Source organism: Phocoena sinus, chromosome 3 (assembly GCF_008692025.1).
Source record: "Phocoena sinus isolate mPhoSin1 chromosome 3, mPhoSin1.pri, whole genome shotgun sequence".
In the NCBI taxonomy this organism is placed as follows: Eukaryota; Metazoa; Chordata; class Mammalia; order Artiodactyla; family Phocoenidae; genus Phocoena; species Phocoena sinus.
Window position 1 is genome coordinate 25,100,450 of NC_045765.1, and position 23,945 is coordinate 25,124,394.

A 23,945-nucleotide genomic window follows, 5' to 3' on the forward strand; every position below is an offset into this window, starting at 1 on the left:
GTGATTTACAGTGCATCACAACTCCATAGTCTAAGTATTTCCACAGTAGACAGGACCTGGGTTCATGCCTCAGGCCTGAAACCTGGGGCTGCAAAGTGACATGCCAGCCTCTGATTCCTAATCCCTCTTCTAGAACTTGTAAGTTTACTTTCTACAAAGGGAGTGTTTTAAGGATATTTGAGAGTTAGCTTAGAAAATTTTGACCCTACTGTTCTTTTTATGCTGAAATGTAGCATTATTTTCCTCATTTCTTGAATTAGTATTTCTAGAAAAGCAAAACATGAACCCTCTTTTTCTAGAACCATAGTATTTAATTGCTGAAAGGGATCTTAGCCGTCACCTAGTGCTGTTTCTCATTGGGTAGATTATGAAGCCAAGGATCAGAGAATTGGGTGAAATGCCTAAGATCATACATCTTGGTTATTGTGATTTTGCAGGTGATGGTGGGAGTTGGTGCAAAAGCTAGTACAAAAGCTGAAATCACTTCCAGTTAAGATTACTCTGGACAGTGCCTTAAACTGGCCTCAAGTATACATGGTTTACACCCCAATTCAGTAACATTTACTTTTAATTATAAGAGAGAGAGAGTGGGAGAGAAGAGCTATGCTTCTAATTGCATGAGAGAGAGAATTATAGGTGAATTTGAGTAAGATGAGTGCACATGTGCTGCAGCTCCTCTGTGTGTGCAGCCCAGAACTCAGAACCCCCCTCATCCAAGACTTTCTACTGACTCATGCTACATTTCACACCAAGAAGAGACAGGGTAGTTTTTAAAGTTGACAGTTATACTTGTTCCTCTTAAGTGCTTTTAAATAAATGAAGCTGTGCTCCCATTTTTTGAGGCAAATCCATTCTGTTTGCTTTCTGTTGTTTTGGTTTATTTTTATTTTTTCCCTATAATTTGCCTCTCAAACATTTTAGAGCACCAGGGAATTCAACTTATATTTACAGAATATCCACGAGGTGGCACTGTTGTAGTTCTCTTGATTTGCAGAGTATCGTTCAGAGGCAGCCCCTTCTCTTGGGGAGTGTACAGAATTGGAGAAGAGACAGAACAGATGAACATGTGTTATGTATATAAATATGGTTAGTATAATTGCATACAATTCAGTTTTCATTACAGCGAATTTTAAGGCATTGTCCATATCTCTGTTAAAGTGGAATTTTGTGGTATCGAGTATTACATGAAATGAACGGACCATTGGCTGGGACATGGAAATATTTTTGTTAAAATGCTATTTGTTTTAACAGGATTTGATCTGAACATATATACATATGTCAGTATATATCATACATATGAATCTAATAGCTGGGGACAAGCTGGCCAAGTTGATTGTGTTAGTTAGTGTCTAGTAGACTTGGATTAAATCTGGCATTAGTTCCTTAGCACAGATCTTGCCTTAAGAGCATTAGGGGAGAAACAGGTCCATGTGTTTGTTCATACTTAGATTTAATAATGTGTGGAACAACTTACTAATCATTATCCTGGTTTGGTGTTTAACTTTTACTGTAGATGATCCTTAGTTTGAATTTTTACTTTGTTGAAATTGACAGTCTACTTAAGACTTCTTTTGATTGTGAAAACCATTAATTCTATAAAAACGGTCTGTAGTTTTGACTTTTTAATGCTTACTGTGAATATCGTACCTGTCAGTATAGGGAAAATGGAAAATGTTTGTGGTCTCTGGCTCCTTTGGTTCAGTGGAAAAAGTGATAATTATGATATGCTTTTCTAAAAATCATGGTAAATGTTTAGTCTGCAATGTCAATTTCTGCAGGCTAAGTTTGTGGTTTGTAAGAACTGTTGTTAAAGGGAAAACTTATACCATTTGAAGTAGAGACAGATTGTACTTCAAGAAGGACGATAAGCATTGGTGATCTGTTTGGTGAGGTGTCTAAGCTATTAAGAATTTTAAAAACACTTACCTTCCTGGCCATGGTTTATTCTTTTGTCTCATCCTCAAGTAAGGATGATAAACCATTATGGACTGTGAATGTGACAGAGATTAGATCAGAGGTCTTGGGAGATGTGGAAGAACCAGAGTGTAGGCTTTAGGCTGGATGCAGGGCCAGAGGTCCAGCATGACAGAGTGGAAAGATGATGGGTATTGGATTTGACAGCCCCTCCATTTGAATCCCAGCCCCTGCCCCTGCCCCTAATGGTTATGTGAGCTCACTTTTTGGATCCTCAGTTTCCTTATCTGTGTGGGAATGATCATAATACGTTTTAGGATATTGCGAAGATTAAAGACATTGTATATAATATGCCTAGCATCTGGTGGGTATTCTGAGGATGTCAGTTAAAAAAAAAAAAAAAGCCCAGAGAGGCAGGAAGCACCTGCAGTACGATTTATTGCCAGGAAGTTTTAATTATTCACCCACTGATTTCCGAATTGATTCATCCTGACATCATTTGGGTAGATGTGTGCCACTTTGTTGGCATAGCAAAATGTTGGACTTTGTGACCTGAGCGTTTGTGTCTGAATCCTTAGGTCAGTATATTCCAAGTTAAAGGCATCCACCGACAGACTTTTGCTCTCAGGAAAGAAAGTTTCTAACTTCAGATTTTACAACTAGATCTGTGACTAGGGAGGGGGAAGGGACAGCAGGGGTGGGTGGGGAAGGAAATTTCTTTGCAGCTGCTCTTTGAAATGTGTTTCTAAAATAATAAAAGTTTCTGTAATTGTATGATCTAAGCAGCTGTCTTAAAACTGGCTATAGTCAAGGGCATTGAACTGACATTACACATTTGAGTTTCATTTTGGTACAATGTTATTTACATATTGAGCTTTGAAAATTTTGCCTTTTAATTGTTTTAATTTATTATTGAAAAATTTCCAGACCTTCATCTGGTGCCTGTAATTAGCAACAGCAGCACTTCTTCAGCACTGTGTGTGCAGTATTCTGGAGTCATTTTCTGAGGCCATAATGTGTCCTCTTATTGCCTTGGGAAGGTGGGGGGTGGCAGGAGATGGGGGCGTCTCAGCACCATAGAGTAAATGAGAGCCAGACATTGATACGTAAGAAAATGCTTAGCTTTAACACCTCAGAGCACTTTCTAGCTCAGGCAAATGGACCACCTTATTCAGTGACCTCTTTGTTCTGAACAGTCTTGAAACCAGAAAGTTACAGGGTCTACATGGCTCCTGGGGCTAGTTACTCCAAAGTGCCTAAAATAGAGGTTGTGTGATTCCTATTCTTCTTTAAATATTTAAGGGGTATGAGACTTACTCCAAGCTATTAGTGAGGAATTAGCGATTTGCTAGGGGAGGTATGTCATATTTTCTCTGCAGAAAGTAACAAGGAAGGGGAATACTGCTTAGCTTCCTTGACCAGTGATATCGGGTAAAGCGATTTCTGGAAGAGGGAAGAAGAGAGACTGACATTTATCGAGTACCTGCTCTGTATCTGGCTCCTGAATAGCCTCCTCTTATGAACCTTTCCAACAAGGTTAAGAAGTTCCTTCTCTATAAAATGAGGCTATTTATAGCCTATCTCAGAGGGTTTTATCATGCAGATTATACGAGATGATCCTTCTTAGGCATTTAATATCATTCCTATTTTATGGCAGACTGAGATCCAAAAAGGAAAACTGATTTGCTTCAACCCAGATTGTATGGCTCTATAGCCAGTGCATTTTCCGAGAAACTAAAACATGCTGCCCCCTAGAAGGATGAAGTGAATTAAAGTATTACCAAAAGGAAATAAATCAAATCTCATAGATTTCAATGAGATGTTGCCGAATTGGACCAGTGGCATTTGAAAGAGTAGGAAGTATGTGTCTAATAATGAGCTTCTTTCTGCAGAATCTCATTGATAGCCCAGTGGTGGGAGATATTGAGGTGGCGGGAAATCAATGAGGACTAAAAGGGATATTATTGCTATGAAGCAGTAGTTTCCAGCATGTCAGAATTATCTGGTGGTAATTCTTAAGAATGTAGATTTCTGGGCCCCACCATCTAGAGGTTCTGATTCAGTGGATCAGGAGAATATTTAGGAAGCTGTTTCTGCTGCTGTTGCTTCTCAAATCAGTAACCCTAAGTGATATAACCACACAGGCTTCTGAGAACCAGCGCATAAACTACCCAGCCAGGTGGAGGATTTGGATGCAGCTTTCCCAGTTCAAATATAGACCATGGGGATGTGGCAGCCATTGAGGCCTGAAAAGACAGCTATATAATGTGTTCTTGTCTGTTCATTTCCTCTCTCAGCAGAGGATTTGAGAGGGGAGTTGGTTAGGGGTGTGTTTATAACCAATTAGGAGGATTTGGTTAGTGATTAAAATTGACATAAACCTTGGAAAGTGACTGTGTTCTCCTATTAAGTGTAGAAACTAGAAGATAGTTAGATAAAGTACCCCAGAATTAGAAGAATTCAGAGAAGAGCTAAGTTTATTAGGCCATGGCCAGAGACTGTAAAAGAAAATATGATTAAAGACGGTAGAGAGATTCTGAAATTTAAAGTTCTGATTAATAATTTGCTAATCCTATCAGTGGATAGGCACAAGTAGAATCCCATGTTATTTTCCATGAATTTCCCTGATTTTAAATACACTTGGACAGAAGATGGAAGAAAGGGGCATGGAGATACACAAAAAGGTAGCCTGAACCTTTGAGAATGGTATCAAGAAGGCCAAGCCCCAAATAATGTGAAATTGTCCAAAATGGTTAAGGAATTTGGGAGAGTTAAAAACAAATAAAATAATCAACTGTTTGGAGCAAGAACACGAAGAATGAAGGGACAGTGTACTTGGAATAGATGGTGTAGTGGTAATAGAAAGAAACAGCATATTTTCACTCCTCATTTAACTTATCCTTTTTTCTTTCCCCGCTAAGAAGAATGGTTTTAAAACCAGAAAGGACAGAAAAATTGTAGTCCAAGAAAGATATGAAGCTGTCTTTAACACAGCTCCTATAACAAGTAGACCTAAAAATGTTGTGTGCCGGGATAGTGACAGAACCTAAGTCTGTGACTTTCAGAATTGTGGAACATTGAGAAGTAATTGAAAACCAGTAGGTAGAGCTACTGGGTACAGTTGTGAACATACAGCTTGTACAACTGTGTTTGGTAGTCCTGCATGATAGAACCCAGAGATGATTGATGAGCAGATTTCCTGGTCTTAAGAACGGGAGAACTGGAGAAGGTGTATATGCGAGCTATTGGCTATTGAATTTGATGTTCCATTCTAGCCTAATTCTCAAATGGATTATCAAAAGTTAATTAGCTGTTGAAAAGACTATGTAGGGTTGTGTAATCCTAGAAAGGTATAGTATACAGAATGTTAAAAGCTATTATCTCTGAGAGGTGGGGTTTCGGGATTTAAAGGTATTTGCTTATATGCATTTTATAGTTTTTCTATAATGAACATGGGTTATATATGTTTAAAAGTGACACAAAGCAGCTAGTGCCAACTTGTAAACAAAAAATTGCAATACCAACTTTATGTAGTAAGCACCAGCAAGGGAACATGGAGAGTAACCATACCAAATTCACCTGATTTCCTTTTTGGATAAAGTTATGAGACTAGCAAGTCAGAAACATGGTATAAATAAAGGTGGTAGTGTCTCCATGGGGCAGAGTTTCTCCAAATATCCTTGAGGGCTGAATAGAGAGATATGGGCTGGATAATAGTAGTATAAAATCCAGATGATTTAGAACTGGTGGCTCAGTGTTGGTACCTTGTGAGTATTTAATGAATGGGTGTATGATAGCTTGAAGGGAAATATAGAATCACGGGTGCTGTCCTTGGTTCTGACCCATTTAACATGTTTGCCAGCAACTTGGGGTAAAGAGTTACTGCATTTGCCCACCATGCAGATCTGGTGTGGAATATCCACTTTTCTGTATGACAGAATCAGAATTGTAGAGACTGACATGGAAGGGTCAGATAAAGATTTGAAGGTGAATTGTAGAGAGGATAACTGTAGACTTCCGTGTGAGCTGCCCTCCCCTTCTAAACTACCCATACAAATACAGAAATTAAGGGGAGTTGTTTTAATAGATGTTTTGGGGAGAAGGGCCTAAGATTTTAATTCGGCTTACTACCATCTTAGGAGTCTACTGTGATATGACTGTTAGATGAAGGCAGTATAATCTTTGATGGCCTTAACTCTTAATATAATAACATGTGCAAGAAAAGATAGTGGTCCCAGTGTAGTTAGTCTTCATTATCAGATCATAACTTGGGTATTAGACCTACTATAGAGTAGAACTAGTATATGAAGGGCCTGTAAACCATAATCAACAGTGTAAATAGTCATTCTTAGAGTTGGAAAAAACCTTAGTTTGTAAAGCATTTTTTATGCATCATCTCATTGTGATATTTTCAAAATAAGGCAGAGATTATTATCCCTGTTTTATACAGATGAGGAAATGGAGGTTCTGAAAGTTTAACGATTTACCTATACCCTGCCAAGTTAGTATGACTATACCCCTTCTATTTATCTTGAAAAAGAGAACAAATATTAACCCCGATGGTACTTTGTTGTCTTTAAAATCTTCCTGTAGAACTTTTTTGATTCATACAAGTAGTGTGAGAAAGGACAGTTGTTAACTGGCCATTACCATGTTATTTGGTAAAAAACCAAGGGGCAGGGATGTTTCAGTATTGTTTAAGTATTTGTTTCATGTCATAGAAGTTCTAGGTGGTGAACCCAGACTTGAAATTGGAATTTTCCGACTGTGTGTTTAGTTTTCCCACCCCAACACAGAGGAGGCCTGGGGATGAGCTTTATTTCTTGTAGTTGCAGAGGACATGCCCAAAACCACAGGATGGGCCTGTACAGGTGGCAACAGCATTGACCATAGTGATCTTCTTACCTTTGTGAATGTCAGGCAAAGGCTGAATCTTGGTTGTCTTTGAGAGGCTACTTGCATTGTGTAGGATAAACGACTTAAGGTTCTAGAATTTTTAGGCATGTGGTTCATGGTTTTGAGGATTTTACCTCCATAAGGAGATGGAGAAATGATTGACAAAAATACATCTTAGTGCACCTGACTTAATTCTTGGATTGTCGTTTAACTTTTCATAAACTTTTCAGATAAGTCAGTGTTTCTCACCTTTTTGTCTCCTTAGCCCCAAGGGATTCACATAGGTCATGTATCAATAGAATGATTTGTTACGAGAAACAGCAAATCAGAGGGGAAAGAACGCAGACTTTGGAGCAAGAGATCAGAGTCCAGTCTTGGCTTCACTACCCTATAATTGTAAAACCTTGAATCCTTTTACCTCTTTCTGCCTCATCTGTAAAATTTGGGGTGTCGTTACCCCATAGAGTTATGTAAAAGAAATCATTTATTATAATGTCTGACAAATATAGAGCTGTCCAGGGTTGGGTTTTACAGACAGAAACTGGTGCCATCAATTGTTTTATCTTAAAAAATCAGAACCAAAAAGAAGTGTCTGTGTCTATGTACTCATGCACTTGTATATCTGAAGAACTTTTGATATTACTCAGGTATGTTTCCTGGTTCAGGATTTCTTTATCCCTCTTATCTTTAAGGAAATGGTAACTGGTACATTTCCATCTCCCTTCCTATTCCTTCATTGCCTTTTCTATTTTGTAGAGCAAGGTTTAGATCACATAGCAGAAAACATTCTTTCCTACCTGGATGCCAGGTCTCTGTGTGCAGCAGAGCTGGTATGTAAGGAATGGCAGCGAGTGATCTCCGAAGGAATGCTTTGGAAGAAGTTGATTGAACGAATGGTGCGCACTGACCCTCTATGGAAGGGACTTTCAGAAAGAAGAGGGTGGTAAGTATTTAGGTTGGTTTTTCCCTTGAAAAAAGTGTATTTGACCTAGGGTCAGTTTGATTACTAAAAAATGCAATTATGGGCTTCCCTGGTGGCGCAGTGGTTGAGAGTCCGCCTGCCGATGCAGGGGACGCGGGTTCGTGCCCCGGTCCGGGAAGATCCCACATGCCGCGGAGCGGCTGGGCCCGTGAGCCATGGCCGCTGAGCCTGCGCCTCCGGAGCCTGTGCTCTGCAACGGGAGAGGCCACAACAGTGAGAGGCCCGCGTACCGCAAAAAAAAAAAAAAAAAATGCAATTATACTTGCCAAATGTGTTGGCCTATTTTAAACAAGTGGGAAAAGATGAGTAGTCAGGAGTTGGGGGGGGGGAAGTTAAAGCTGTTAGAATAACCCCTTCTGAAATGCATATTTCCTTTATATTTATTAACTGTTAAGATGTATTGTACAGTTTGAGCAATTTGGCTTTTCAAAGCTATGTGTTTATGCCTTTCCTTTCACATTTTCCTTAGGTGATGACACCATTACCAAAAGATAGATAAGAAAAAGGAAAATATGAGAAAGTCAAATAATGCCATTTTGCTATTAAGTATTGATCCTGGTTGAAGATGAAAGGTACAGCAGGCAGGATTTTTCAGAGACAACCTGTCATCTGAAATACAGCTTTATAGCTCTGTACATGTCAGTACCCTGACAGCACAGAGAAAGAGAGTGCCACAGCTAGGACAGATAGGTGGCTGTGTGAGTGATGGTTAGGGCTGTGCTTTCTTTATGGAAAAAAGTTTGTTAATGTACTCAGTTAGCTTTTTCACAAAGCTACATTAACACTTTTTATCGCACTGTAGAATGAAAGGCTAGATTATTGTGTTGGGTATTCAGAAAATAAAAGGTGAGGATCACGCTAAAGACCTGTAAGCTGAAGTAAAGTTGGGCCTGACATGTACATTTAATTGTCAGAAATCCCGCTTTTGAACTATTAAAGCTCAGTGCAAGTCAAAAGACTTGAAAGATGCATCTTTGTAAGCACCATGTTTAAATAAAATTCACCCTTTTATGCGCAAAAATGTAACATCTGTTTGTGTTTTTTTGCCAGGGATCAGTACCTGTTTAAAAACAGACCAACAGATGGCCCTCCCAATTCATTTTATAGGTCATTATACCCAAAGATTATCCAGGATATAGAGGTAATTTTATGATTTATCTGTTTTATGGGCTGTTTGTGTCTTGTTCTCAACTTTTTCTTTGTCTTAGTGTTCTTAGTTGTCTAGTTCTAAAATCATAGAACGGTTTTTTTTTTTAAGTTGAAGTCTTAGAGCAAATATGTCACAATGTGTAATCTGCAGCTATCCTTCGGAGTAGATAGTGCCTTTTTGTAAAAAATCATCTAACTTTTCTAAAACATGAAATGCTTCTGCAAGACTACCAGTTAATTAAAACCTTAATCCAAAATTAACTTTTTGTTTTAATTTGATGAAATTTCCGAAATCCAAGGCCCAATTTTTCAGGTAAGCATCGTTTTACATTTTTTGAGCCACCTCTAGAGAACTAGAGAAGGCACAGTCTCAGTTTCCTCTGTAAATTTCCCATGCTTTTTCATTAAAAGGACTCAAATATGATTCTAAGCAATAGTTAAGTGGCTTTTATAGAGCAGGTTATGCTCGTGGACCACTTTGGAGTTGAGTGTAACTTTCCCAGACCAGTAAAACTCTGTGAACTTGATGAGAAACATTGGAGATGTTTGATATTGTTCATGTGTTCTAATTAGTTCAGTTTTATTATTTAGCCCTTTTCCTTGAACCAAGAAAGACAGGCACAGGCATTTCTGATTAACTCTTTCACATGTGTTCTTGGCAGGTCTTGGTTACTTCACTGATTTCCTCCTTGGCAAAAAAGTTCAGCCTTTGCTAGGCAATGCTGTATCACCCATAAAGTTATACTCAGTTTCCCAAACATGAAGTAATCCTCACCCCCAGGTGATAGACATAAAAGTTATTGTGCCAAAATTCATTAGTGGAGAAACATGTGCTTTTTTTGGAGTCCCCTCCCCGCTGCCTTCTTTTTAAGGCAGATGTGAACTAATGGAATCGCTTTGTTAACAGTAAATCTGAATATGACTGGAATATCATTATTTCAAATGCAAGCCATTGTCTTGAATATTCTGTTCCCTAAAATGAGCTATAAGTAACCTTTTAGGGTAGGTTAAATGATTTAAAACTTCTGCCATACAAATCCTAAAGTTTAGGAATTAATTGACCCCTTGGCAGTTCAAAACTTAGAATAAATTGCTCCTACAGTTTTAGTAGCTGAAACATAGTGTTAACTTGAACCTTAGGTTGGTGTATGTGTGTTTCAGGTTAGAGGGATTGTCTTTTACCCCATGTAGTTTTACTAAGACACTGCTTATGCATAGATCTTAGAAACTATATTACTTGTTACTTTTTTCCTCCCAACTATTCTTTATAAAGTATCTCCACATTTCCTTGAATAATTTCAGCAAGTCCTTTATTATAAGAAGGATGATGTCTAAGGTCAATCATTAATAAATAGGAACTCTGGAAGAACTTTGATCAGGTTGAAGATTTGGTGACATATATTATTTTATTTAATTCCCATTAGTAGTGTTATAATCGACAGTATGAACTCAGTTTTCTATGGCATGACAGTATGTGACACCACCTAACATAACCATTTACTCAGGCTGAAATAATATTTTAAAGTTAGGAGGAGGCGGATGTGAGGGAAAATAGAGCTATGGAGGAAAACCCTTTTTGACACAAAACCTCTATATCATGGTGGTCTACCCAGTGGTTCTTAAAGTGTGGTTTAGGAAAACCCACTGGTTGGCCACAAGAGTCTCCTCCAGATTTTTGTGGGCTAGATCTCTTAGTTTAAGGGATGATGCTTTATACTTTGGTACTTTCACTCATAGTAATAATAATAAAAATAATGTACCACGTATAGAGTGTTTACTTGTCCTAGATACTTTCAGCATTTTATAATGCGTTTTCTCATTTAACACTCTGGACAATACTTGAAAGTTAGGCCCTGTCCATATTTAAAATTGAGGAACCTGAGGCTCACCCAGGTTAAGTAGCTTGCCGGTGATCATACAGCCGGTCAGTAGTTGAGTCTGTGATCATCCTTATATTCTTCTGCACTTAATGCAACTTTTTGTGTGCTATGGATCAATGGTACTTCATCAAAATAGAGTTCGTTACCTCTGTTTTGTGAGTGTGTTTTATCCTGTCCTGGGTAGACACACAAAGCAGAGAGTTGTGTCGTGATCCGTGGGTCAAACAAAGGAGAGACTCACAGGCTTGGCTGTTACCCATGTGCCTGGTACAAAACCCTCACAGGCAGACTATAATAATTACAAGTACCCTCTTTTGAGCCCTCGCAGTATACTCATGAACCATGTTGTGTGACTTAAATAGATTACTAATTGCATTTAATTCTTACAAGCTACCTGTCATCCTCATCTGTAAGGAGGGGAAACTGAGACTAAGAGAAATTTTAGAGCTTCCTACATAGTTAAGTAGAAGACAAGGGATTTTAACTGAGGTCTGGCCAGCTCTAGGCTTAGTGTTGTTGTTTGTCATTTTCAAAGTAGAAAATTCCAGAAGAGAAGGAGAAAGAGGTATGTTGTTAAATGCCTACAGACTTTTCAAGGTGATCTTCTCATCTTTGTCCAATTGCTTGAAAACTCTTAGTTGAAAAAAGCGTATGAGTTAAGATTAGTTGGCCTTGTTTTAGTCCAGTTATGGCAAAGGTAGTGCTTTAGAGGGTTTTAAGCCTATTGCCAAAAGATAAATTACACCCTGAACATCAAGTGGATGTTTTTGTCCCCCTCCCTGGTTGCCCATACACACAGCCTTGGAGTCTCTTGTGTTTTTTTCTCATACGCTTTGCAGGGTTGCCAGTTCACAGCACCTTTTGCTTTCTATCCTTCTTGCTCTACCTTGACAGCTCCAGTTCATGTGCTGGCTCCTGTCATCTATCCATTCCCATATTTGGCTCTGACAAGCAGATGACCTTGCCCTTCCACATTGACCCAACAGAAATTGGCTAATTTTTAAGAAGTAGGGAACCTGGCTTAGTATGGTCAACCCCTATTATTCAGGAAATGAGAATGTGAGGAATGAAGTCTGAAGAGAATAAGAATTCTTAGTTCTCTGCAAAGGTTCATCTCTCATGGGTGCTCTTGCCATACACACACGCACACACACACAGGGGGAGAGAGAAGAAGAGGGGGTAGGGTGGGAGGGAGAGAGTTTAGAGTGCCTCTCAATTGAGAAGGAATTCCTGGAAAACCTGAGGCACAGTCCTGAAAGAAGCAGCCATATTTCCTTTGCTATCTAGAGTCTTAATTGTTATTATCATCATCATCCTCATTATTATTAATGATGAGACTACTGTTAGGTACTTTGCCACAGTAATTTAATTTAGTCCTCAAATTGTCAAAACTGAGACTCTTAGTCCAAAGTCTATGCTCTTTTCGCCCTACCATGCCGTCAGATGTCCCTCAACAGAGAGTTGGGAGTTGTTATAATAGACTCAAGCAGTCAGAGCTCTGATGTCCTGAACTTGGATTTTTCTCTTTTGCCATCTCAGATTAGTGGCAAACTCTTTCATATAATATGCCTTTTTCCTTTTTTTATTCACTGGATTAAAGCCTTTGAAGCACTCTCCTTGGAACAGACCACTAGTAAAATGATGGTGTGTTGTATCGCACCTTATAACAAACCACATTTTATTCAGGGAAAGTGGGGAGCTTTTTTGTGGTTTGCAAACTTGATATTAACATTGTCCTAACCAGAAAATGCTGAAATTTGCCCACCCACCCAGTTGTGTTTAGGCTTCTAAAAATAATGTTATTCCTTCATACTCAGACATCTGTTTTCACTCTATTGCCAATTTAAATGCTGCTGTATACTCTGTGTATTGTGGCTACTTTCCCAGTATTTTGAAAATTTGCACAGGGTAAGGGGATTTTACAAGTTCTCAAAAACATGAAATATTCCTCTACAGTAGCCACACCACATGATGTCTAAGTGAAATGGCAGGTATCTGCATCATTAAAGAGGTGCACCTGTGTATGCCCCGCATTCCTACTGCTGAAGTTAAGATGATTGTTGAATTGCATTTGCAGGCCGAGCCCCTTCCTGGGAATGGTTGGGGAGGGCTCAGGGCTATCAGCATTGAAGATCAGCCTAGACTGAGACAACAGTTCCCGGCAATTTGGTGAGATTTTTTTTTGGTCACAGCCTACTCCTTTTGGTCAGCGTTCTCCACAAATGAGAAAGAGCGTCACTGCTACCGTTTGTAGGCACTGTGATAAGCGCTGTGTGTACGTAATCTCATTTGATCCTTCCAACAGATTTGAGAACGTATATATTATCTTTTACAGAGGAGGAGACTGCAATTCAAACAGTCCAAGTCATTTGCTAAAGCTGCTAATTGACCTAGGTATCTTCTACTACAATGGGCTGCCTTCCATTTTTAAAGGTCTAGTTTTTCTGAAAAAGTCCTGGCTTTTATATAAGCCAGTTGAAGTCGTCAGATATGATGGTAGGTAGTATTTTGGGCAGGCACAGTCAGCAGGAAGTGTTGCTTTCTTTTGTGGGTGGCCTTGAGAATTGAGAAGAGTAAAGTCTTAGGAATTACACCGGGTTGGTGTGTAACAAAGTAGTCAGCTCCCTGGTCTCATTTAGTGTCCCTTTCCTGGCATTTTGAAACAAACTGTACTTGTTTTGGGATTCAGGAACCTAATAATTTTTAAAACAGCCCTAGATGGGAACTTCCTAAAATGACCCATGAAAAATGATTTGGTAAGCCTTTTTCTTTTAAAATTCAGAAATGTATTTTAGAAAATAGGCTCGTTCTAAGTGTTGAGAAGCTAAGCCATTTCCTAACTTCTACTTGACTTAGAATGAAAGCCTGTTATCTAGCAGAGCTTTTGAGAGGTCCTGGCCTCTGGCTCTTGTTTGAGGGTTGGAGATACAGGGTATGGCTTGGCCTTTTATGTTGGGTAGTGTTCTCTGTCCAGACATCTTAGGGGGTGGGTGTATCACAGGCTGATCGTGTTGCCTTACCCAGTTTCTCTCTGCTGTGTCCTCAGGGCTTTAGGTACAGTAATAGATTATAACCAAGTCTCTTGGTTCTCAAAAACATTTTAGAGTAGTGGGAGAGCATGTAGGAAATTCTTTTTGGTATGGGGATTCCCATACGAAAGTTAAAAAAAATTTTTTCAAGCTCCCATGTGATAGTAAATAAATGTGCTTTTTCTATTCATTGAAATATTATACAGAGTAGCAAAGCTGCTTACTGATTCAATAACATTTTAAAGCAATTGTGTATGTTTTAAAACTAAGAACGACAATATGAATTTTGAAAATAACACCATATATATTGATAAGACAGGTTATGTATTCGTCTTTGTAATACTTTGGGTTTATGTGGAGTCACATTTAGCAGCAACCATCTGGGCCCCCAGGGTGTAGCCTGAACGTTGGTAACCATTTCCAGGAGTCACTGGCCATGAATAAGACTTGTTACCAGGAGGTCTGCCTCCTAAGTCAGCATTTTCCTGGTATGCTTAGCATGCTGACGTGGCTCAGTCACTCTAAAAATACATTATTTCTCTAAATGATTCCAAACATTGAGTTTAATTTAAGAAATTCTTTATATTCTGAATCCCTTTTTAAAAAGTTGCTTACAGACATATCTGTTGTCTACCTTGGTAGCGGTAGCTACAGTGGGGTAAATTCTTGGTTTTGTTTTGTTGTTTGGTTTTTTGTCTTTGAGATGTGGTTTTATGTCTGACATTTTACAAACTCAGTAGAGATGACGATGCTGGCTAAGAAGCTCTGATTTGGTAGCAGATGGACAGATGAGCTGTTTCTCGCTCATGGCACCTCCATGGTACCTCTTTGCATCCCCTGGATGTTGGAAATATGTGATCCTGGCCTCTCTCAAGGCTATGTATGGGAACTCTTTGAGGGCAGGGCTTATATTTCCAGGCTCCTGTGCTAAGTACTGAGGCCACAAATGAGGAAACAGTTTCCTGTTTAAGTATACATGTATCAGTGTCTCCAATCCTCCATTTCTTTTTCTGTAAAATGAGGACAATAATTTTGGCTTCAGAACTGTGATGATTAAATTAACTGTAAACTATATAAAACACATAGCATAGTGTTATGGAAGCGTGGTACCTGGCATAACATTCAGTAAATTTTAACATTTCAGAGCATACAGAAGCATGTTGCCTTCAAAATAAGAGGAAACATGGTTTGTTAGATGTCAGCAGAACCAGTAATTAAGTGCTTATTGTGAATAAAGATGAGATTTATCTCCTTTCTTCACTAAAGCAACTAATTAAACTTTTAGCTACTCAGATAATTAGCTACTCAGACATGTCTTTTGAAGTAGATCTTGAACTCTCAGGTATAGCCAACTGTAGTCCCTATTGTCTCCTAAATTCAAGGATCAGGAATTTATACTTTGGTTATTCTTAGTGTATCTTTTGATCCTGAAAATCCTTGACATCCATTACCAAAGGTTAGGTCTTCTAGTGCTCTGGGCATGACCCACTTCCTCTTTGAACTTTGCCCACTGGTCTCAGGCTGTTGGCTGTTTAAGATCCCTTTAGGCCTGCAGCACTTACAGTTTTTAATCACTCATTTGGCACTGATATTTTATCTGGAGTTGTTACTGATCTTTTTACGTGTTCACTGCCGCAATAGCTAGGGCTATACTTTCTTTGTAGACACTGCATATTTTAGTAGAAAAAGCATGGGCTCAGAGTCAGGAAGAACTGGGTGTGATTTCCAACTCATCCAGTTACTAGTTTTGTGGCCTCAGGCAAGTTAAACTCTTGTTTCCTTGTTTGTAAAAGGAAAGGAACTGAGGACTTCCTTCCAAGGTTAATGTGTGGATCATTTAACCAAATAAACATATGATTAGAGTATATCCAATTCCAGTTACTGCGTGCCTGTGTATTGCAGTTGCATCCTTTGAAAGCATTATGCCTTCCTGTCAGTCTTTTCATCCCCATGCCTGGCACAGTCAGTACCTGGAATATACTAACATCTCAGTAAGTGTTGAACGAATGATGAAAGAATGAGAATCCAGGGCTGAAAAGTGCCATTCTTATTCTAAAGGAGCTTCAGTCTGGTAGAAGATTAAAAATGGATAATAAAATTCTTGCTATAGTAGTTGGCATGTAGTGGTTGTCAATATCGTTTCTCAGTGATCAGGACAATCAGTGCTCTGGATGGATACACAGATTGTTAGTATATGCTTAATGTTAGTGGTCTTCTGCCAGATATTTTAACTGGCATTAGAGAGTGACCCAATGAGTTACTATTTATTTGTATGTTTTGGGTGCAAATGGCATTCTTTAAACGTATTGAATTCTGTCTAGGCCATTTTTTTCAAACCCAACCCAAACTCATTGGAAATCCTGTGACAGTTGCCAGATGGGCAGGGAACATTTGAGGAAAAATATTGTTGGGCTAATGTCTTACTTGGAAAAGAGTGTGATTCCTGTCCACAGACAGTTATGCAAACCAAGATGGAGTATCAGTGGTATGCTGTTTCTGGAACCCCAAAGTCTGAACCCTAATAGAATAGTTGATTCACAAAAACTCATCTGTTGCCTCCTTTTTCCCTTAGACTATAGAATCTAACTGGCGGTGTGGACGACACAACTTGCAGAGGATTCAGTGCCGCTCTGAAAATAGTAAAGGTGTCTACTGTTTACAGTATGATGATGAAAAAATTATCAGTGGCCTTCGAGATAATTCTATTAAGGTGAATGACTGCATTTTGTATGTATTATTTTTAGAATTGTGGTTACATGTTAGACATTAGATGTAACAGTCTCTCCATTTCCTCCTGATTGGTTTTTATCTGTTCCACTCAATCTTGGCAGCTGTCTGCGTGGTTCTAAAGAACTAGAGCCAGAGCGTTTCCCTCTACTAACACTGGACCCTTGGATTTTCTCGCTTCTTACCCTTCTCTAAGCACATTCACTTTCTGTATTCCGTACTTAGGGGCAAGTAGAAAATATCTCAGTATCCACAGGGCTCTTGATTTCTTGGCTAGCTGGTAAAAGTGTTGCTGACTTGCATATAAATGAAAATCATTACCTTTTATGGTTTCTGTGAAAGGCTCAATTGATAACACAAAAGAATGATAGAGCAATTTATATTGTTTTTATTTACTTTTCAATAGTAGATAAACTGGATCATTTCTCTGTGTTTAATGTTTAATGGCTCTAATAGATTTTGTTTCACATTGTTTGTAGCTTACTTTCTCATATTTAAGACAACATTGTGGGATAATTTTACTTTTAGTTATAATTTACATGCACTTTTTTTGGTGTAAAGTTCCGTGAGTTTTGACAAGCACAAAGAATTGTGCAACCACAACAGTTATTATCAAGATCCAGAATAGTTCCGTCATCCGCCAGATTCCTTTGTCCTGCTGCTTTGCGTTTACCGATTTTTCCCCGGGGTCCTGACAACCACTGATGTTTTTTTCTGTCCCTATAATTTTGCCTTTTCAAGAATGTCCTGTAAATGGACTCACACAGTATGTAGCCTTTTGAGTCTGACTTTTTATGCTTAGCATTGTGCATTAGAGATTCTTCTACATTGTTGCACATAACGATAGTTAGTTCCTTTTTATTGGTGAGTAACATTCTGCTTTATGGTTACACCACAGTGTGTTTATCCATTTACCTATTGAAGGACATTTGTGTTTACAGTTTTTCACAATTATGAATAAAGACACTGTAAACATATGCATGCACGTTTTTGCGAGAACGTAAGTTTTCAGTTCACTTGGATAAAAACCTAGGAGTGGGATTGCTAACTGATACGGTAAGTGTACGTTTTACCTGTGAAGAAACGGCCAAGCTGTATTTTCAAGTGGCTATACCATTTTACATTCCCATCAGCGATGTATGAGAATTCCTTTTGTTCTGCATCCTGGTCAGCCCTTGGTAGTCTCAGGGTTTTTTTTTTTTTTTTTTTTTTGATATTAGCCATTTGAATAGGTATGTAGACATATCTCATTTTGGTTTAAAGTTACATTTCTCCAGTGATCAGTGATAATGAGCATCTTTTCACATCCTTATTTGCCATCTGTATATTCATTGGTGAAGTTTCTATTCAGATCTTTTGTACAATTTTAAAATGGGTTCTCTGTTTTCATATTATTGGGTTTTGAGAGCTCTATATATATTATGGATACAAGTCCTTTTTTAGATATGTTTTGCAAATATTTTCTTCCATTCTGTGACTTGTGTTTTCACTTTCTCAATGATATCTTAAGTAGAGCAAAAGATTTTAATTTGTCTAGTCTAGTTTGCCAGTGTTTTCTTTTATGCCTCATACTTTTGATGTCATATCTAAGAGTTCTTTCACTGAGCTTTTTGAATCTGTAAACTTGTGTCTTTCACCAGATTTCAGAAGTTTGGGCCGTTATTTATTCAATTTTGTTTCTGCACCAATTTCTTTCTCCTCTCCTTCTGAGACTCTAATTACACAAGTATTAGATCTTTTGATATTGTCTTACTTTTTCCCAATCTTTTTTCCCTCTCTTTTCTGGGTAATCTCTCTTAGCCTGTCTTCAAATTGACTGAATTTTTCATCTGTATTCTGCTATTTTCCCCCATTGAGTGAATTTTAAGATTTCAGATATTATATTTTATAGTTTCTATTTCTCTACTGAGAACTTCTCTCTTTTCATTCATATCAAATGTGTTTATCTTTACTTCATGGAGTATAGTTACAACAACTGCTTTGAAGTCTTTGACCATGACAACATTTGGGTAATCTAGCTTGTCATGTGTTGATTGTCTGTTCCCCTGAGAATTGGTCACTTTTCTTGGCTTTTGAATGTCAAGTAATTTTGGATTGTATCTTGTACATTATGGATGTTGTATTGTAAAGTCTATGGATCCTGTTATAATCCTCTGGAGAATATGTGTGAGTATTTTTTTAAGCAGGTGGTCAGCCTAGTTAGGGGGGTTGGTTCTAATCTCTTTTCTGCTTTTTGCCATGCTACTTTGGGTCTGTCTTGGGCTTGCACTACTCAGAGTTTAGTCTGAGACTTCAGTGGTAGTTTAAATATCAGGGCGCTTTTTCCAGCCTTTGATGTGTTGGCTTAGTCTGTCCTGTGCATGCACTGCTTAAGGGCAAGCCCAAGTCATGTGTTGTGTGGGTTCTCATATACAATTAGGGAAGCCTTTTTCTTTTTTCCAGCTCTTTCCTGTTTTGGAATTCCCTAAGTCTCTACAGCCCACAAGGATCCTTTCTTCATTTTCCTTTGGCCAGAAAAATGGGGTTTCTCTTAGAATTTTAGTTACCTGTTCCACTGCTCTGCATTACATCTCCATGACTGGGCTTGTCCTTTGGATCAAAGCCGTTTGAGAAAAGAGAAAAAGAAAATAGGGTCTTTCGCACATTCTTTGGTCCCCAAAGATTCCTTTTTCAGCCTTTCTGTCCAGAAAGACTGGTTTCTCAGATTGTAGCTGCCTGTGCTGCTGTAGCTTCACTGTGCAGTTCCTTGATCTGGACCTGCCTTTGGGTCAAGACCACAAAAGAAGGAAATGAGAAAACAGAAAGAATGGTAAACTCACCCCATGTGGATCCTGTCTCCAGACTCTTACCCCTTGCTACAATGTATTCAATACGATACTTGCTTTCTCCTGGCTGCCCTTCCTCTCACAGTTTTCAGAGTCCTCAGCTAGTTGTTTTTGTATTTTGTCTAGAGTTTTTAGTTACAATCACCTGGGAAGATAGGTTGTAGTGGGCTTTCTCCCCTTGGCCTTGTTTTCTATATTCTTTTACTTTGGGTGAGTTAAAAGGTATTTTTGCTTGTGTGTTTTTTGTTTTATAAAATAGTGGAATTTCAATAATTCCAATAACTGGGGCAAAAAATCACTGAATTATAGAATATAAAGAAACTGTTTTGTTGGTTTCCTATATGTATTATAGTGTTTCCCAAAAGGTATTCTGTGGATGTGAATCCAAAGGATATTGCTTTGAAGAGTAATTCCCTTCAAAGAAATTTAGAAAACACTGCATGCTGTATCCCTTTCTTAGAAATTTACAGGTTACAGTAGCATATAAAGGCTCTGAGAAGACATACAGTAGAGACACCCAGAGTTTTCCAACTTTGAAAACATATTTGACCACAGAACTCTATTTTTATGTAATACTTATTGATAGTCCTAACCTGTGGCCACAAATATGCTCTTGAAAGTGTTATTATTTAATTTTGGCAGTTCTCCTTTAAGGAGTAGGTAAGAATGGTTTATAATGACCTTGTCAAAGCATGGGCTGGCCATGGGCTTGCATTTCACTTACGCTGGATGTTTCTAAAGAATTCTCTTAATAGAGGCATACCCATGCCTAAATTAGGCCTACACTTGATTTATAAGACACGGAACAATGGAGCAAAAATACGCTTTAGAGAGCTCATCTAGACCAATGGTTGGAAACCTTCTGTACTTCATTCTGCTTCAGTCCTTGATCAGCTCACACTTTCAAAATAGCTGTGGTTCTACTAGGTCAGAAGTTAGAAGCAAGCCTTACTATTATAGAAGGACACTTAACCATCTGTAGTGCTTGTAATATCTTGGCCATTTGTAGTAAACTTTAGGGACACTGCAAATTGTGATAGTACTTTTACAAGGGAAGAAATAGTTCCATAGACTCTCTTTTTAACAAAACAGTCTTTGAAAAAAATCACTTTCCATCCCCCCATTATTTTGGGACATTATTGAAAACTTGGAAAACACTGGAAAGATCAAAAGAGAGGAGAAAAACGGCATTCAGAGTACAAAGCCAACTATCAACACTTTACTTCCTTTTAATCTTTTTTTTTAAATATACATAATATTTATGTCACTATAGAGATGATTTTTATTCTGATTTTTTTTTAAAAAGTAACTATAATAAAGCAGTGTGTTTTCTCATTAAAAACTCTTCATAATTTACTTTGAAGTTATTCTGAGATGCTGAACATTTTTCATCTTTAAACTTTCATAAACAAATGTAATGGGTTAAGGGATGTGCATTTTTAAAAGCTCTTAATAGATACTGTCACGTTGTTTTCCAGAGGGTGAGCCAACTCTTTTCACAGAGTTTATTTAAAAATCCTCTATATAAAGCTGTTAAGTATAATGGGCACAGTAGTTATGGGGACAAAGTAAACAAAGTAGTGTACCTATTCTGGAAGTCATTCAGTATTGCCTCTTCTTCTCCTCTTGTCATTTACCACCTGTTTGATGTTTACTGCTCTTATTTACTGTAACACAGCTTTGTTTTGTTTTATGATTCAGAAAATAAGGTATGATAAAAACATTGATCAGAATGTGATATACTAAATTACCGTTTGTGTTTGTCTCAATAGATCTGGGATAAAACCAGCTTGGAATGTTTGAAAGTGTTAACAGGACACACGGGCTCTGTCCTTTGTCTCCAGTATGATGAACGTGTCATTGTGACTGGCTCTTCTGACTCTACAGTGAGGTGAGTGATTTGATTTCACTGGCCTGGACTTCTGTACCTTCCACAAGGAGACAGATTCACCTCCTCTTCTGCGATAAAGTACACACATGCTCTGTATATGTTTTTGTATGCTATATTTCAAAACCATTTTTGGTGTAGGTACATTTGAACAAAGTAGGCAGGAAAGCTAACTTTTGTTAAGTAGGTCCTATTCCCATTACCATACATTCTAGAGATGGCAACATGCCTTCCTGTAAAAGCACAGTACCTAACGGTATCAGGGTAGCTTTCTCCTGGGAGACCACGCTCTAGAGGAGAGGGGAAGGAAGCAGGTGTTCTAGGAGTGTGGTGGACAGTAAACTACAAGTACCAAAAGAATCAGAAGCAGAGATTTGCAGCACTTTTTGAGGGACACAAATAATGTGCCCGATATTTTGTATAATGTTATTCTATTGAATTCTCACATCAACCTTTCTAAAGTAAGTAGTATCTTCTTTTTTATAGATGTAGTATTGGGAAATGGAGGCCAGAGAGGTGAATAATTTACTCAGTCACATAGTTAGTTAATTTCGAGCCTTGAATTTATAGCACTCAAGACTATCTTGATATTATGTAGCTTTTCCAGTGATGGAGACACTAGTTTTCAGATGCCACCCCAGGGGCAGAGTGATGAAGGTGGAAGTGGCGGTGTTCTACAGTAGAAGGGAAGCAGTGACTGCTGGTTGGGAATTGAGAGTAGAAAGGAAACATTATTGGGATCTACTCCTAAACCACTGGGACAAGGATGTTTTTCCATACCAGATGGCTTTGGATTTTGCTGTAGTGATGCGTTCACCAGCGCCTAGAGATAATACAGTAAAGCTTCAGCTGGACTGCTGGTAGCCTGAGGAAGGCATGGCATGGGGAGGAAAGGAAATGCCTCTTCTAGAGTGAGTCAGAGATTTGAAGAGGATTGCTTTACAGGCACACCTAAGAGATTGAAATAGTCACCAGCATGCCTAGTATCCTTTCCCTGACTCAGTGCTTCCAGGCTGCTGCTTCCACGATAGGTCATGTCTCGGCCTTAGAAGCCTGAGACTCTCTTCGTCTGCTCTGCACGAACTTGTCCCCTTAGGAGACTGGGGTTACAGAAAAGCTATGATGTGAAAGGGCTGCCCCTAAGAAGCCTGTATCTCAAGGGTGAGGCAATTGGAGACATGTGCTTTGCCCGTAAAGCGGTTGGGTAGATAGATGGGTGTGGTGATTGATGAGACCCACAGCCTCCAGTTTGCAGTGGATAAATAATAGACTCAAAAGCTTGTCAGACGTCAAAAACAACCTTAAGCTTGGAACCCAGCCACCAAGCCATCTTCTCTCTGTCATCTCAAACTCACTGCAAAGCCCACTTCCTTGCATCATTTTTTGCCATCAGCACAAGGCCGCAAACACCATCCCTGAATACCTGGGCAGGAGTCAGAATTGGCCTTCTTTTTTTTTTTTTTTTTTTTTTTTTTTTTGCGGTACGTGGGCCTCTCACTGTTGTGGCCTCTCCCGTCGCGGAGCACAGGCTCCGGACGCGCAGGCTCAGCGACCATGGCTCACGGGCCCAGCCGCTCCGCGGCACGTGGGATCTTCCCGGACCGGGGCACGAACCCGTGTCCCCTGCATCGGCAGGCGGGCTCTCAACCACTGCGCCACCAGGGAAGCCCTGGCCTTCTTTTTTGAAACCATCTTACCATTTCTTCACAAATAGAAAAATTGCTTCTGGGGGCTCCTTTTAAGCATGGTGTCAGGTCCCAGTCACCAGATACACGTGAAGTCCACACCTCCCCAGCCTGCTACTAAAAATGGGCCCAGAGCACAGACACAGGAATCTTTTCCTGGTTGTCTCGATAGTTAAGCATTGTGCTTTTCTGTTCTCTAGAGTCTGGGATGTGAACACGGGTGAAGTTCTGAACACGTTGATCCACCACAACGAGGCTGTACTGCACTTACGCTTCAGCAATGGACTGATGGTGACCTGTTCCAAGGACCGCTCCATCGCAGTGTGGGACATGGCTTCTGCCACTGATATCACTTTACGCCGTGTCCTGGTTGGCCACCGTGCTGCTGTCAATGTCGTAGACTTTGACGATAAGTACATAGTGTCTGCCTCTGGGGACAGGACCATCAAAGTAAGTGTGTCTGCAGTCATAACTCTGCTTGTTCCCATCCCTTTTAGAACATAGAGAAAGCAGAGGTGGCTTACACCAACCTCGCATCTGGCAAGATCTTTATTCTCCTCTGCTTGTGCTTATGAGACCTCAAGGCATGCTCATTCTTCATGCTTCTCAAGTCGCAGGCAAGGTCGTAGAAAAGGGTCATGGGGTCCAGACCGAGAGCAGTCCTCTATTTCATGAAAGGACATTGTTGATAACCTTTTTAAAGGGAAGAGAACTAACCTATGGGACATGTACCGTGTGCTGGAAGCTTCCCGTTACTGCCTCAGTCCACCCTCCCAGCACTCTGCTGAGCCACATTTTACAGACGTGGCACAGAGGACTGTGCTGGAGACCACATTAGCTAGTTAGTGCAGAGTTCAGATTTGATTTATTCACCCAGTCTTGAGAGCCTGCCATGCCATAGACCCTGGGCTGGATGCTAGAGATATGACGATGAACAGGACATGTCCCTGCCTCCAAGGAGCTCCACGTG

The 23,945-nt window shown here is 39.3% G+C and overlaps 1 protein-coding gene across 6 annotated transcripts in view; it reads left to right on the forward strand.

The window, feature by feature from the left end:
- The window catches only part of FBXW11 (F-box and WD repeat domain containing 11), a 134,409-nt gene that overhangs the window by 94,115 nt on the left and 16,349 nt on the right, over positions 1 to 23,945 (forward strand). For all 6 annotated transcript variants that reach the window (XM_032626181.1, XM_032626176.1, XM_032626177.1 and 3 more), the window contains 5 exons: positions 7,567 to 7,753; positions 8,843 to 8,933; positions 16,423 to 16,560; positions 21,175 to 21,293; positions 23,176 to 23,425. In XM_032626181.1, coding sequence (XP_032482072.1) covers positions 7,567 to 7,753; positions 8,843 to 8,933; positions 16,423 to 16,560; positions 21,175 to 21,293; positions 23,176 to 23,425 — 785 coding nt within the window. The remainder of the gene's footprint in view (positions 1 to 7,566; positions 7,754 to 8,842; positions 8,934 to 16,422; positions 16,561 to 21,174; positions 21,294 to 23,175; positions 23,426 to 23,945) is intronic.